Genomic DNA, 16350 nt, shown 5'->3' on the forward strand with positions numbered 1-16350 from the left:
CAATATTGTTAGTGGAATAACACCAGTGAAACATGGTTGCTTCGTTTTAAAGCCTAAAGTCTCTCTTACCGCAAATGATTTTCAACACCTTTAATTTTGATGCGCGTATTCAGTTGTGGGACCTCTGAAGAGTAGCCTAGAGCAGCGCTAGAGGCAAACGTGACGAGTCTTGTGGGTGATCCAAATTCCGAAATGGAACAATAGGGCCCCCTTGTGGCTAATAGAATAACTGCAGAGGTTTGCTGTAATATTGACCAGGAGGACGGGAGACGTTGCAAGATTTCCACATGCGGTAGCCATTACAGGACCATTAGAAAAGAAAACATCTCGATTTGAGAAAATTATGAGTGCAAGGGTCAAATTCTTCCTCTTAAGTATGACGTGTCATCTAAATTTAACAACAGAGCATTTATTGTGAAATTTCAGTGGCCTGCCCATTAAAAGACATGATTAATCACCTCGAGGCTACATGTCCTCAACATGCCAACTGTGCTTTTGCATTAGGGAAATATAATTATTACATTAAAACATAAATCAAGATAATTTCTTGCACACATCAGATATGTATAGACTATGGAGGAATAGCATTTGTCATCGTCTGAGGTCTTAGGCTACACTGTTTGAGCCTAAAATATGATACTGTAATTCACAATTAGATTATTGTTCAATGGTCTTAAATGTTAAAAAGGGAACATTTACTGGCACAATTACTGGCTTATTGCCTGATGAATCAAATAATTATATAATTGTCAGAACTTCCACCCTGAGTACTTTTAACAGGAGGTCAGTGTCATTTGTAGGCCTACTCAAAAATTGTGCTGCAGTTCTACTTTTTTCCAGAATGAAAATGTGGGACATAGGAGCTGCTTACTTGATCTAGCCTACAGTCTACGGTACAATGCTACATTTTGAAATACAAAATGATTGGTAATCAGTGGTGTAGTCTAGTTAGCTGTAATGAGTATACTGTGATCAACCCCAAATGTTAATACCTATCCTTGCCTTTTTTGTGGGTATACTGCATAGTCCTGCGTATCACGTAGACTACACCACTGTTGGAAATGCTGGTAGATGCCAGTATTTTGATCCAAATTCGGGCAACCCAAACAGATTTGGATCATATGTGTAGAATTTATACTTCGGAATAACATTTTCATAAAAAAAAAAGTCTTAGAAATAATGATCACACCCTCAGAATAGATATCAACAACTTGTATATTTGAAGCTAAGTATATTGGCATAAATGTTTTCATCACTGTAGTTCCATTGAGTGACATGAGCACCACTAGAACTATGTTTTAGGTTCCAGAACATGTGCACATGTTTTACAAAGGGAAAAAAGGGTAACATAAAAAAAACACAATTCCACTTCAGTGTTCCTGGGGTAGGCATGATTCTGATGGGAACAGGATGCATCGGAGCACCAACAATCCTCTTCAGGCTAAAAAAAGAAATTAAAAGAAAGCACACACAAAGAAAAAAAAACATGCAGCCCTGCTCACATAAAAATAATTGAGAAATCCAATACATATCATTAATGAGAAATACATATTTACATAAAATAATCTGTATTATTGTTTTTTTTTTGTCTGATATATTCCCTTGTTAGATGTCAGTGAAAGGAAAGAAAAGAATACCACTCATAAATGTTTTTTGCTTTGCTAGTTTAAGGCAAGCAACCTGTTCAGGTACTTTTAGAGGAGCAAAATAGCAACTACATGCATCTTAACCATCCCTTCAAAGCAATGACCCTCTACTCGGATAGATATAACTTGTTACACACACACACACACACACACACACACACACACACACACACACACACACACACACACACACACACACACACACACACACACACACACACACACACACACACACACACACACACACACACACACACGCAACGGTCTCTCTTCACACCCTTGAAATCACTGCTTTCAATGTGTGCTTGTAGTACATGCTGCTCTTTACATTCAAGTGCAGAAATGGCAGGTATGAAAAGCATCGATTCCATCAGACGTCATTTTCGTTAGCACAGGAAACCAGTCCTGTGGGCCATTTAAACACAACACCTATGAATACAACGGTCGGAGTGTGTGCCATACGAGATTGTGACTGGACAATTAAATTTGAGCCACAAACTGGCACCTTTAAGATGAGGAGGAAAAATAGAATCGTAGCAAAATACAGAAAACGGAGGCCAAAAAAGTTCAACCTTTATACAACGACTGGAAAGGTAAATGAGTGACTAAACTGAATGCGTGCTGAGAGGCAAATGATACAAACTCAAAGGCGTGTCTAACAGCATCGCTCCCACCCCTCTATGCCCCGCCTCCCGCTCCACGTCTCTCCCATCGGATCCCATGGGACCCACAGTCCATAGCTCAGAGTCTGTCGCGCTGGGGTAGCAGCCCTGGGGTGGTGGGGTGGGGCAGCGGGGGTGTCGGAGGCGTGTGAATGGGGGCCCCCGGGGGCCTCAGTGGCGGGGGGAGATGGTGTGGCGTCGGGGGGCGTTGCTGCCGGGCCCCGTGTAGCGCTCGCGGGCGTGCTTCTCGCAGAACATCTCGTCGCCCACCCAGAAGTGGCCGCGCATCTTCAGGTTGAGGCCGCACTCCGTGCAGGTGTAGCACTCCGGGTGGCGGAAGCGGTCGTCCATGATGCGCACCACCTGCGTGCTGAGAGGGAGGAGAGAGCCCAGAGGTCAAAAACCTACAGACAAAGACTAAATACCACAACAGTTCCTTCCTTGCCATCTCAAACTGATATTACATAAGAGAGAATTACACAACCACATTTGCACAATTAACAGGTGGTGAGATCTCATGGTCTCATATGCCGCCACCCCCCCCCCCCCCCCCCCACACACACACACACACACACACACACACGCACGTACGAATACACACACACACACACACACTCGTGCACGCACAAACACACACTTTTTCTCACACTTCCCACACGTGCAGGTAGATAATTAACTCAGATTTTAGGGAACAGTTGGGCCCTAAGGGCAGAGTGAAGTTCATAACACTGAAATGCAATCACACTGCATTGCACAATGCTCTGAGAGAGCAACAGCGGCCATGCCGTTCAGGTCACAGACAGCGCTCCCGGTAACCTGAAGTCACTCAGCAGCGCTGTGAGTGAACTCACGACTGATTCATGATTAGATTTTAGATTTTTATTCCTCCTACGCTGTTGGATTTTTGTAATCATTTAATCGTCCCTGGCGAGTTTCAGCCCACAGACGGCACAACAGGACACACTCTAGTGGATTCTTACACTATGTTGTTGCCGCACTTCTCGCAGACCTGATACTTCTGCACTCCGGCCACTGAGGAGGCTGCGGGGATGGGCTTGGGTGGGCTAGCGGACAACTTCCCAGGGAAACGGACAGCAGCCTCTGTGTGGAGAGAGAGAGATAGAGATAGATAGATAAATAAGATTGATAGATAGATAGAGAGAAAGAAAGAAAGAGAGAGAGAGAAAGAGAAAGAGAGAGAGAGAGAAAGAAAGAAAGAAAGAGAGAGAGAGAGAGAGAGATGAAAGAGTCAGACACAAGCATGTCTTGGTACTTCATGACTGTGCTCTTATCTGGGATGTTTTTGTACGTTTCAGCAGTCAGACCTAACAATATCCTCGGTTATGAGGGTGAGAGAACAGCACGCTCAGAAAACCTGAAGATAAGCAAGATGTACATGCCTACCCACCGTAAATACAGAACAAGTGTAATTACGTTTGATGGGATGATGACTACATGTTGTTATTCATGTTCCTAACATCACAAACCTCTTGTATGTGCCTGCTGATGTAACTGTACTCTTTCATGACTGGACTATAATGATGATTATAATAGCTGTCGAAACTACTACTTATTAAAAGGTGTCAACCGCTGATGGCAAATGGCCTTGATCTGTTCTCAACAGTTATTTTACTTGCTGACTGATCTGAGCACAGTAGTTAAGCCGTCTCATAACTGGTGCTTAGAACAAGATACAGATAACCATCACTGCCCTGCAAACAGTAATCCTCACGATCCTGCGGCTTCACTCTGTGTAAACTCAACAATGAGGTCTCCGGTGATGTTAGCTATTAGTGTTTCCAAACGTGAATTCTTCCTTCTTCCTTGTTTGCCTTCCCTTAAAACACGTTTCATAAAGACCGTGCCACCAGACCCATCGTTGTCAGGTCATTAACTACATGACTGTGGATTCAGGTTGGGTTTTTCCTGCCAAGTGAATGGAAAAACAAGAGGCCTCACTCCCCATCTCCATTCTGACCTTGAGTGAGCCAGACATCTCCATGATTAAGGCCCGGGCTACACTATACTGAATCAGCCGACACAGGTTTTCGGATCAAGTCCGATCCGCGTCCACAAACACTGGCAGCCGTGGCCTACTGGTTAGCACTTCGGACCTGTAACTGGAGGGTTGCCGGTTCGAGCGCCCCGACCAGTAGGCGCGGCTGAAGTGCCCCTGAGCAAGGCACCTAACCCCTCACTGCTCCCCGAGCGCCGCTGTTGAAGCAGGCAGCTCACTGCGCCGGGATTAGTGTGTGCTTCACCTCACTGTGTGTACACTGTGTGCTGTGTGTGTTTCACTAATTCACGGATTGGGATAAATGCAGAGACCAAATTTCCCTCACGGGATCAAAACAGTATATATACTTATACACTGTATCAGTTTGGGAAGCCGTAAAAACCTGCATTAAAATGTAATTTTGATTCTTGAAAGTCATTAAAAACGCACAGTCAATAAGTATGGGCACAAGGGAATACATAACCATCAGATAAAATCTGAAATCTGGAGGTGAAATGAGCAATGTTTGCCAAGTTTACTGCCTGGGTGCAACAGACAGCTCGCATGCTACTTTATAGATAGAAGGCTGATGTGGGCTCCACTCAAAACAGCATGAAACTGAAAATGTGCTCGGACTGGACCAGAGTGCTACAGCAAAGAGAAAACAGGACCCTGGTCTTATCACTGAAAGGACATGTTTGTCTAGACAGACTTTATCGGGTGAAAGTTTGTCTCAGTGCACTTGGCTTGGACTGCCTGACTGAAACTGGACTCACGCCATAGTGACCCATACCGCGTGCACAGGCCTGGAGCCTGGTGTTCCACTGACTAACAACGTTCATAGCACTCCTGGCAACTGAGACCCCCATAAGGGAAACTGGCAGATGCTCATCTGGATAGATAATAAAACATAAGTATCATGATTTTTAGTGACTTTCAGCGCATTATCCATCTGTTTTATGTGGGTAGTGTATTTCTTCTATGGTTCTGATAATCCCCAAACATAAACTGTTGTTCTGACCTTCTACACACACCAAGGGGAGCGATGAAACGTTGACTTTACTGAGCCGTGATGCAGTGAGACAGCTTCACGTCTCGCCGCGACTGTTATTCGATTCTTACGACCTCTCTGACCTGTCCTATACGACGCACTTTACAATTGCGTGTAAATCACAAATCCCAGAGCTGGGACGGGATCGGTGAGAAGAGAAACCGTTTGACTTGGCCTGCACTTCCTTTCTGGGGCTTCCTGCCACATGGCTGATTGTAACCTTTTGCTGGGATTCCAGTGTGTGCTACGAGATGGGTGCTTAAGGCGCTCTGGCCAGCATATCTCAGCGTGAAGGCAGACAGCGGGAGTGATGGATGACGGAGCAACCCCCCCCCCCCCCCCATCCCCCCTCCTCCGTCCTCACCTTTCTCATCTGCCTCCAGCACCTCCTGCAGCATGCGGAACGTGTTGGACTGACGCGGAGCCGTGCGCGACTCCTTGTTCTCCTGGATCATCTTGTAGACCTCCGAGTCTCGGTCGAACCGCTGCATGGTATCAGAGCTGTAGAAAGAAAGAAAGAAAGAAAGAAAGAAGTTGGAAAAAGTTGACCACAACATCAGAATAAATTGCTGCCTCATTAGTTGGTTCACGTGAGCTGCGCCTCATGTGTCCGGCTGGGTTCTGGCCTGCTGGGGACCCTGTGCGTATATGGACGCAGCTGGCTCGGAGTAATCCTGCGGAAATGAGTATGGGGTCTGCAACATCGCTCGGCTTAATGTGAAACCTGACCCTCGTGACCTGAAAGCCCACAAATCATGTCTACATTGCATCCCTGAGACACGCTTCATGAGCTTTCATCCTGTGAGCATGTACATACACACACACAAACACATATTCACCTAACTGTGTGCTCACTAATTCACAGATGGGATAAATGCAGAAACCAAATTCCTTGTATACACAAGTATACTTGGCCGAGAAACCGGATTTACATTTACATTCTCACACACACACACACACACACACACACACACACACACACACACACACACACACACACACACACACACACACACACACACACACACACACACACACACACACACACACACACACACACACACACACACACACACACACACACACACACACACACACACGAGCCCTACATGATGATGCATTTAACAGTGAAACTGACCTTGGGGCAACAGCAAATAACACCATAATGAAACATAAATACCAGTATCGCCTGAGAGGGAAAGCTCTGGCATTAGCCTTACATAAGCCTGCCGAGCAGGATGACAAACATCCAAAGGTATCTCTCAGAGATGATTCCAACCGGTGCAATAAGTGAAAGCGGGTGCAGGGGGAATGTGTCATCTCACAGCATGCAACAGACGTAATCTCGCTGAGGACATTCAGGCGTTTGCCAAAGGCGGCTTTTGTAGTTTTGGTTCTTGGGCGTCGAGCTGGGACTGTGACTAAGGCTTTCCAGACCCCCCCCCCCCCCCATTTGGTGGTACCAGACATGACTGGGCAACCTAAATGAAGGGCTCCCCCGCTGTTTGACTCCAGGGCAACAACAAAAAAAAAAACTTGGATGGAAAGAGCACACCAGGATGCAAAATGTGGAGCGGGCATGAGTACTACCTTCATGCAGCCGGCCGCCCCTTTCAGCTGACATTAACAGGCCCTTTTCATAAAGATGTGGGAACAGTTTGCAGAAGGAAAATTATCGCTGTTAGCTTTAAGGTTTCCTGACCTTCTCACCCCCAGGGAGAGTGTTTTTTTAAAAGGAGAGAAGGGAGTGTTGACCCTGAGGGATAGTTTCCTGTCCCTCTTAATTGGCTAATTAGCAGGCCGGTACAGTAGAGCCGCAAAGGGGCTGCTTTATGGAGGCATTCTTATATACTGCTGTGGTGGAAAACATAGTAAAGTTTATAGTGGATTCCTGGTCATTATCATGGCTACCATGGGCCTACAGGCATCTGCGGGCAGTGCTGTCTGTGCTGTCGGCTGCTATTGCAAAAACTGAACTGAGGAACTGACACGCTATAGACTGAGCTGAGAATCCACACCCACAAGGTCCACACAGAGGCGAGACTCACAGAGGAAACGTCTCCCCATTGTCTTTCACCATAAACCCGTATGCAAGACACATACTATACACTTACCCACCCCATTCTCTTTTGTGACCCTTCCCCACCCCACCTCACCCCACATTACTCACACAGAAAGCCATTGTTTCTATTCGCCTGCACACAAACATAAGGAAGTACAAATTGATACACACACCGCAATCACCCTAACACAATCAACCTGTCTTTGTTTGGTTTTAGTAACCTGTCAATCTAGACCTGCCCGGCCACTTCTCAGAAGTTCATTTATCAGACATCAAACAAAACCCCATGCTGACATTCCAGGTGAAGTTTGTAAATGTTTATATTGCTGTGTCAAAGAGTTTCAATAAGCCAGAACTCTGATGGCATGGTGCATACAGTAGGTGCCATCACCTCTCTCTCCTTCTGTCTGTCTATCTCTCCATCACCTCTCTCTCTCCCGCCTCTCTCTGTCTGTCTGTCTATCTCTCCATCATCTCTCTCTCTCTCTCTGTCTGTCCATGTTTCTCTCACTCCCTTGTTTACCAGGCACTTGGGAACCATAACACACTGTTACACTTTTATTGACCAACGGAGCAATTGAACACTGGCTTGTGTTTTTCCCCCCTTGTCAGTGGGCCTGTTGATTGATTCTGCACTGGGAGCAGCTCAGGCATGACCTGGCTCGACGGCTCGACGGCTGACGGCTGATTTAATAGATTGGTGTCCCGGGGGAGAACAGCTGAAATAAAAGCACATGATTTGCACAGATGGGGCTTTACTTGTGTGAAACGGGACAGACAGAGGGACAGACGGAGATGGATGTTTTTGCACCACTAACCACCCCCACCCCAAAAACAGACGTCCTGATTCACACCAGCTCATCCTGCTCTCTTCCAACAAGCCCCGGAGGCTTCTGAAGGCTGGTGAGCTAATTGGGTGTGTCCGCCTTCCCCTCAACTTACACCTGCATGACAAGAGGCCCCTGGATGCTGGATGGCTAACACATATTTCTGGAGCAAGACAGGGGGGGGGGGGTGGGTACTGGTACTGCAAGAACAGGAGAGTAGACAGCTGACAGTGTTACAGAGTGGATACTAAAAAAGGAAACATGTCGATCAGGAAATGGAGTCAAACAGAGAAAGGAGATAAGAAACAGTCTGGTGGCATTCAAGACGAGAGTGAGTGACACGGAGGAGTCGCTCAATGTAACAGTGGCAACAAGTGGCTCAACAGGTTAGTAAAGATAAGCAGACACTGCACAGAACGATTGCTCCCAAAAGCAGCAGCAACAGCCTTTGGACACAGCCGCCCCCAGTCTGAAACGGGACACTCCGAGGATGACAGACAGCCAATAAATCACCCATTCCGCACACACGGCTACGAGCCATGTTGCGCTAGAGCACATGCTTCAAATGAGAACCAGACTGGCTCTGGGTGACTGACTAACTCGTCCACCCTCGCGCCAAAACATCGTCCCCGTCCCCTCGCCATCCATTTCCTCCTCTCCCTCGCCACCCTCTACTGACTACAACACAGGGCCCCTGGACACTCCAGGGGTCAAACATAACATGAGCACAAAAAGGACACGAAGAGTTATGTAAACATGTACATGTCCAACTCACATGGCTCAGGGGGAAGAGATGAGGGGTGGCTGAACTCACTGATCTGAAATCCAGGCATGTTTACCAAAAAACATTGACATGCCCTTCGTTCATGTCATGCGTGGAGCATGGTTTCATATCCAAACGCAAATGGCCCATGGAGGGAGCAATGCAGGAGCATCTGAGATCGTTGCGCTGTCTGTGGTCCAGCTGAGGAAGGGGGTGAGCATGGAGCTTGTTCAGAGAGCCGTCTCTCTCCATGTTCGAGCAAAGGGCGAAGGCGCTCTTCATTTCATTTGCTTTTTTCCCCCCTTTGCGTCCAGAGTTGGCAGCGTGGGGCTATGATTACAATCTGCCGAAAAATTTTACGTGGCTTTCTGAGCGCGCCTGGGGCATGCTGCGCTGCGCTCAAAAACAACAACGATAGCATCACCTCAAAACATTTCCACATCAGAATTTCAGATTCAGGCTCTCCCCCGAAGTGCAAAGCTTGCCACACTAAATGTGTTGTTTTAGAGTTACAGTACATCGCTTCCTGACAGAGAGAGAGAGAGAGAGAGAGAGAAAGAAAGAAGACGAAAGAAACAACCCTCCTTTCTAAGCCCCTTCGACTACAGACTGGAAAATATGGCAAAAGTCTGAAGTAACTTACCTCAAGTTCAGGAGAGGGAAAAAGAAGCAGAAACAAACAGGAATTCCTTTACAGTTAGCTCAGCCAACTGTTTCAAATAGAGCCGTTTCTATGGCTCTCCAATGTGCTGTGACAACGTCTTCTGCTGCTCTCTCTCGTTTTCAGAGTGTCTCTCTCCCACTCAGAAACACGCACAGCCACTCACAAAACACACATCACCAAAGAGCGCACATACACATGCACGCGCACACACACACACACACACACACACAAACACACACACCTCTCTCTCTCTCTCTCTCTCTCTGGCTCTCTCTCTCGCGCCCAGACATGACACGGGACTGAAGCAAGTTTCAGTCTGAAAGGTGTGCCCCCATGTAGCCCCTCATTGGCTGTGCATGGAAATGGGTGGTCTATATTGGGGAATGTGGACCTTCTATTGGCTGTCATAAAGTGTGTGGGGGGGGGGGGGGGGGGGGGGGAGTGGTCCACAGAGAGGTTGCTGAACAGGCTGGGGACCAGGGAGGGTGGGGGGCCAATTAGGGGAAGAGATGAAATAATCCTTTTCAGCAGAGAGAGAGAGAAAGAAAGAAAAGAGAAAGAGAGAGAGAGAAAGAAGAGAAGGAAAAAGTCAGCAAGAGAAAGCTCATAGTTGAGAGAAAACAGAACAAGAGAAAGAAAGAGTAAAAAGATGAGTGAAAGACAACAAAAGACAGACAGAGAGAGAGACAGAGAGAGAGAGAGAGAGAGACGTATAGAGCAGGATTGGGAGGAGAGCCACGGTCCGACTCGTCACAACAGCAGCCCAGCAGAGCCCACAAGAGAATGGGCCAAAATAAACCGAGTTCTCCCCTGAAACTCCCCACACATGACAACAGGCAGCGGGGAGGGAGGAAGCTGAAGAACGAGAGAGAGAGACAGAGAGGGAGAGAGAGACACAGAGAGAGTTGAAGAAAGACAGAGAAGATAGATAGATACTTTATTGATCCCCAAGGGGAAATTCAAGAAAGAGAGGAAGAGACCCAAAGGCAGAAACCAAAAGAATGCACTATGGAGGGGTAGCATACTACAACCCCCCCCCCCTCCAACTCTCACCAGACATGATTGAGCACACTGTCTGCAGGAAGTGCAGAAATATAGAAATTGCATCATACTCAGTGAATGTCCCCTATACATTGACTTTTTCTATAGGAGATAATATACTGCACTGGGGACAGAAGAGCCGCTCTCTTTGTCGTGGTCACTGCTGGTTTAATACATGTTGGTCATCCTCTAAAATGGTGCACCCGATTCAACTTATCACAATTCAAGCCCTCGGGCCAGTCCTCCTTTCGCACTGGTCATAGTTTTCACTTTCAGCTTCCGCCGCCTAACTTCCTCTTCTTAGAACTTTTACCGTCTGCTGTTTGTGTTGAGACAGACTCAGCTTGATGTTTGGATTGTACTCTGCCTCATTTGTAAGTGGGATGAAAGCTCCTGCCCAACGGATGAATGGACATGGTACCCCAGTGGAGGAGGGCACCACTGTGTGTGCTGTGGTGTGAACAACACGCTTGACTTCCGACAGGCACAGAGCATAGTGATTACTAGAGAGAGTATAGTGATAACTTACAAAGAGCTAACAGAGAACAAATGTGGAGCCCACAGGACACACACTCACACACACACACACACACACACACACACACGCACACACACACACACACACACACACACACACACACACAGCTAGGGCCATGATTTGTAAATTAATGTACAGGCGAAACCTGTTGGCAAGACAGAGGGAGGATATGTGTAGTTCTCTATACGACGCCATCTCTGCGGTCTTACAGATAAAGCTTTTCATTCTGAGCCTGTAAAATACGAGTAAAGCCCTTGGGTCTACTGGAAGGCAGTTTGTGTAAGGATACACTATCTAGCCCTAAGGTACTCATGCATAGCAGAAGGTATAGAACACGTATGTGGAGCCTGTAGATCTGCTCTATTCGTGGTGTGCAAAACATATCAGGCAATGAGTGTATATGATACTGTATGTGTGTGTGTGTGTGCGCGTGTGTGTGTGTGGGGGGTGTCAGTGTTTATGATGATGAATGGCCGTCTCACCTGCGTCTGGGGGATACGGACATCTCGCGGTCCACCGGGCTGTGGGGGGAGTAGCGGCCAGGAGGGGTGGGGGTCCGACTGGAGACGGAGTTAAACCGCAGGTCCGGAGAGGAGAACTCCTGCATGTTGGAAAGAAAGAGACAGATAGAGGAGGAGGGGCGGAGGAGAGGATGAGGGATGAATGGGGGATAGAAGAAGAGAGAGGGAGAGAGAGAGAGAGTGAGAGAGAGAGAGAGAGAGGGGGAGAGAGAGGGCGAGAGAGAGAGAGAGAGAGAGAGAGAGAGAGAGAGAGAGAGAGAGAGAGAGATGAGTGGCACGTCCGCATTCTCCCACCATCCCGGCTCGTCTCCCGCTGAGCCACCTGCAGCTGTTTACTGCGTGGTCAAAAGCGCTGTGGAGCCGGTCGGCAGCGAGGGCTCTCCAACATGATGTCGCAACACCAGAGCACTGAGCGCAGCAGTAGCCAGATAAACCACCCACTCCATCCACCCCAGCACTGCACTGCACAGCACAGCACAGCACAGCACGGCATTCACCTCCACCAGCCAGAGTCCAGGAAAGTTACTTCATCGCACCGACTCCGACTGAGGTGGTCTGGGAGTCGTAAAGGAGGCTGAACAGAGTGGAGGTGAAGGGCTGCTCTTGTGGGTGGGGTGGGGTGGTGGAGCGCAGGAGGAGAGTGAGAACAGATACAGGGTGGAGACGGAGGGTGGAGGAGCTGGGTGACCCAGCAGAACAGGTGGGGGGAAATGCAGTCCAGATGCTGAAGGCATGTAAGCACGAGGACGCGCTCACGCACACACAGTACACACGCACACACACACACGCACACACACACACACACACACACACACGCGCACACCTACATATGGATGAATTATGTATGCATGATTCTTGCCGCTCTCATACACCTACATAACTGTACATGCAATTTCACACAAACAAAACACGCACACACACATTCTACACTTCAAGATATGAAGTGCAAACTGTACCCTCCCCCACCCGCTCACCCACACACTTCTTCACACCTACTCTCTCCCACAGAACTGGAAATTCTCTCTCCCTCTTTCATACACACATGTGTGAGCAATATGTGGGCGAACGCTCTCCGTCCCTCTCCTCTCTCCCACACACCGACTTCCACATTCGCACACAGACACACAATTTCCAGAACGGGTTACTGTTATAGGAAAAATAAAACAGTTCTGCTGGCCCACCCCCTCGATCCCAGGCTCATAAACATGAGGAATATGGCTTCTAATTCGGACTAATGCTCTGAGCCAACCTGGTTTGAGTCAGAGTTGTGCTTCCCTATGCTGAGCTGCCTCTCCCTCGGCGAGGGGAAAAAAAGCTTCCATTGACGGAACCACTCCCCAGATTCCTGGCAGCTTACTCGTCTCTCTCCTAATCAATCTCACATTTATCTCTTCTTTTGAGTCTCTCTCTCTCTCTCTCTCTCTCTCTCTCTCGTTCTCTCTCTCTCTCTCCGCTTCCCCTTTCCCCTCTCTCTCCCACATACATACACCAACACCCACATGCACACATGAACACACACACAACCAAACAAACACACACAACCACACACGTCAGCCTCGTTAGCCCTTGATTGCTATTTATATCTCTGGAGGTTTTTTACCCCCTTTAGCCACGGCGAGATGACAGAGATAGAGCTTGCCTAGCTTGGGCACAGATGTTTGGCACTGGCTTTTTTTGTTTGAGTGAAGGATGACAGCCAGATGAGAGTGTTCACAGTCGCTCTCTCTCTCTCTCTCACACACACACACATTCACAAATGCTGCGCACATCAGACAACAGTGAGCAGGCATGTTGATTACTTTGCAGACAGACAGCTTTGAGAGCCAAATGGTATTCACCTGAGGAGGCCATCTTTTCCCTGTTCTGAATCCTGTATAAGACAACTTCACACACAGACACAAACCATTGAGCAGTATAAATTAGACTGGCAAGCAGAAAACGGTTCCTTTTCGGGCCACTAGATGGCGACCTCTCCAAGTCTTTTTAGGCAAAGCCCTATGAAGTGTACCAGTGAAGCATGGGTATTAACATCCTGTTTACACATACTGGTCCTGCTCAGCAAAGGCATGATGAGGAATTAAGATACCCACAAGAATGTTTGGAGGGAAGTTATGTGTGCGTGTAACCTAATCATGGGAAAAGTGACTAACATATCAAAACAGAGCGGGATAAGTCAAAGAGATGCTGATATCCATCAGCTGTTTTTGTTATGCTTGTCATGTTAACGAGATAGGGTTAGTCAGGTTAGGGTCCAGTGTAATCATTTGAGACCATGTGGATTCATGAAAGTGAGAAATACTCAGACACTAGATAGAACTAGTGCGTGTGTGTGTGTGTGTGTTTTGGATTTATGCTTTGTGATTACCCGGACTGTGCTGCACACATGGAGAAAGTTGAACTTAACACAAAAACATTAAAGCACACTGAGAATATTGTAATGTTTTTAAAAAAATCATAACTATCAGACAATATATCTTACCTTTTATGCATACATGTGCACACGCCCACTTATAGATACGCCAGTGCACAGTGGGGGATGGTTGATGTGTGGCGGTGTTGGTGTGTGTGTTGGTGTGTGTGTGTGTGTGTGTGTGTGATGCAGCCAGTCGATATTCATTGGCCATTGAAAGATGCTGTCTGCATTGTGTTCTAATAAAATCAATATGTCTGAGATTCCTGACAGTAAAAGTGTCTGGCTGAGTTACAGCCGGACTAGAGGTGAACCAGGTGTGCACTGAATGTGTGCCTATGTGCAAGGGGTCACTGAGGTGAAGACCTTAGTCAACACACATGCACACACACACGCACATGCACACACAGGCACACACACACAACTTCTACACTCTTAAGAGATATTTATATGTCAAGGAGAGTGGAGAAAGCCCACAGGCATGTCCATTTGCAGATTTAGAAACATGAAAGGAAATGATGAAAACAAAACATGATCAAAGAAACACAAACCGGCAAGACCCATCCCCTACCCACACAACAACTAATTCTGCAAGTATGTAGGCATGCAAATCTGAAGACAATTAATGACTCCAGTGAAAGAAAAAATGAAAGGGGGAAAAATGTTCCTCCAACCAAAGGCATCCGATTGTGGATACTGATGGAGAACTAGGGAAGTTAGTGGATACTGATGGAGAACTAAGGAAGTTAGTGGATACTGATGGAGAACTAGGGAAGAACTAAGGAAGGCCTGGATAGGGCTGGCTCCTGGGGAGCGGCCCATCTTCGGTGAATAGTGATAACTTACAAAGACCTAACAGGGAACAAATGTGGAGCCCACAGGCTGGGGAGAGTTTGGCCAGCCTCGTCTTCCTGCTGGGATCACTGTTCCGACCCGACACGAGCTGGCAGGGATGATGCACAATTCACAAACTAACACACACACACACACACACACGCACAGTATGTATGCCAGGTAGAGTTGCATTCTCATGCACTGAAACACTCACGCATCCTCATTGACACACACACACAGTACTCATAATACCCTGGCACAGTTGAGGTTTCCACTCCGCTCTGCTGTGCCAGTCAGACCCATGGGGCCGAGGCCCTGGCACTGGGCGCAGGCAGCGTACCCTTTCCTTACCCCGAGGGCACCAGCAGCAGCGGAGGCGGAGGCAGCAACCCTCCTCCACAATCCCCACACACGCCTTTCAAGCGCCTCTCAGCTCTAAATGGGGTACGGTTCTTGTTTGGTTCCAAAGGCTGAGCAGCCTGGCACTCGAGAGCAGAAAGCTTTTAATGGGTGGCACTCCGCGCCACCACGGCCACTGTGACAGAACGGGCTCCAAGAGAGAGAAAGAGAGGGGGATGGCGGGAGAAGAAAGAAGGGATGGAGAAAGAGTGAGAGAGAGAGAGGGAGAGAAAGAAAGATAGAGGGAATGAGAGAAAGAAAGAAAGGAGAGAGAGAAAGAGTGAGAGAGAGTGTGTGTAGGAAAGGGAGAGAGAGAGAGAAAGAAAGAGGGAGAGAGGGTGGAGACTATGGAGGAAAGTAAATTAGAAACATCAAGTGACCAAAGTAAGTGGGAACTGAGCTAGAGAGCTAAAGTGGGACTCCATAAATGACATCAGCAGGCACTTTAAGCAGTCATCATTAGTACGATGAAAAGGGACAAGACCTCACACGGCCCACAAGATGACCTGCTGCCACTGTGCGTGTGTGCGTGCGTGCGTGCCTCTGCCTTTGATGTGCTGCAGCTCTGACCGCCGTGACCTGCAATCAGTCACACATCCGCGGCTGCCCTCAGACCTCCAGCGGCTCTTCTCTGACTACGGCCTCTACTTGCCCCCTGCTGGCTGAAACCCCACACGGCAGCCCCACTCTGGGCCAAGCCTGGGCCACATTGAGCGCAGCTCTGCTCCGAGGCACAGCGTTATCCAGGAGAGAGATCTCTGCCCGGAAGTTGAAACATGGAGGGACAGGGCTCCTGATTGCCATCGGCGAGGGCCAGGGGAAACGAAAACAAACGCAAGGCAGAACAAGAAACAAGCGGGGCTTGGACGTGGAGCGCTGCAGCTGGGCCGCTGGACCCTGTGACGCAGCCTCCTCACCCTCCTCATCCTCATCCGC

The 16350-nt window shown here is 48.0% G+C and overlaps 1 protein-coding gene across 2 annotated transcripts in view; it reads right to left on the bottom strand.

Moving 5' to 3' along the window:
* Positions 1–1197: 1197 nt before the first annotated feature.
* The window catches only part of pdlim2 (PDZ and LIM domain 2 (mystique)), a 52119-nt gene continuing 36966 nt past the window's right edge, over positions 1198–16350 (bottom strand). Inside the window, exons 7-11 of one of the 2 annotated variants that reach the window (XM_076269518.1) lie at positions 13610–13654; positions 11733–11851; positions 5720–5856; positions 3289–3409; positions 1198–2678 (exon numbers count right to left, since the gene is read on the bottom strand). In XM_076269518.1, coding sequence (XP_076125633.1) covers positions 2480–2678; positions 3289–3409; positions 5720–5856; positions 11733–11851; positions 13610–13654 — 621 coding nt within the window. In that variant the 3' untranslated portion in view covers positions 1198–2479. The remainder of the gene's footprint in view (positions 2679–3288; positions 3410–5719; positions 5857–11732; positions 11852–13609; positions 13655–16350) is intronic. The other variant, XM_076269519.1, reaches the window with a different exon arrangement.

Source organism: Alosa pseudoharengus, unplaced genomic scaffold, assembly GCF_046254945.1.
Source record: "Alosa pseudoharengus isolate Yale_2024_CS ecotype anadromous, Long Island Sound unplaced genomic scaffold, YU_APseudo_1.1 YU_APseudo_1.1_scf_6, whole genome shotgun sequence".
Classification (NCBI taxonomy): domain Eukaryota; kingdom Metazoa; phylum Chordata; class Actinopteri; order Clupeiformes; family Clupeidae; genus Alosa; species Alosa pseudoharengus.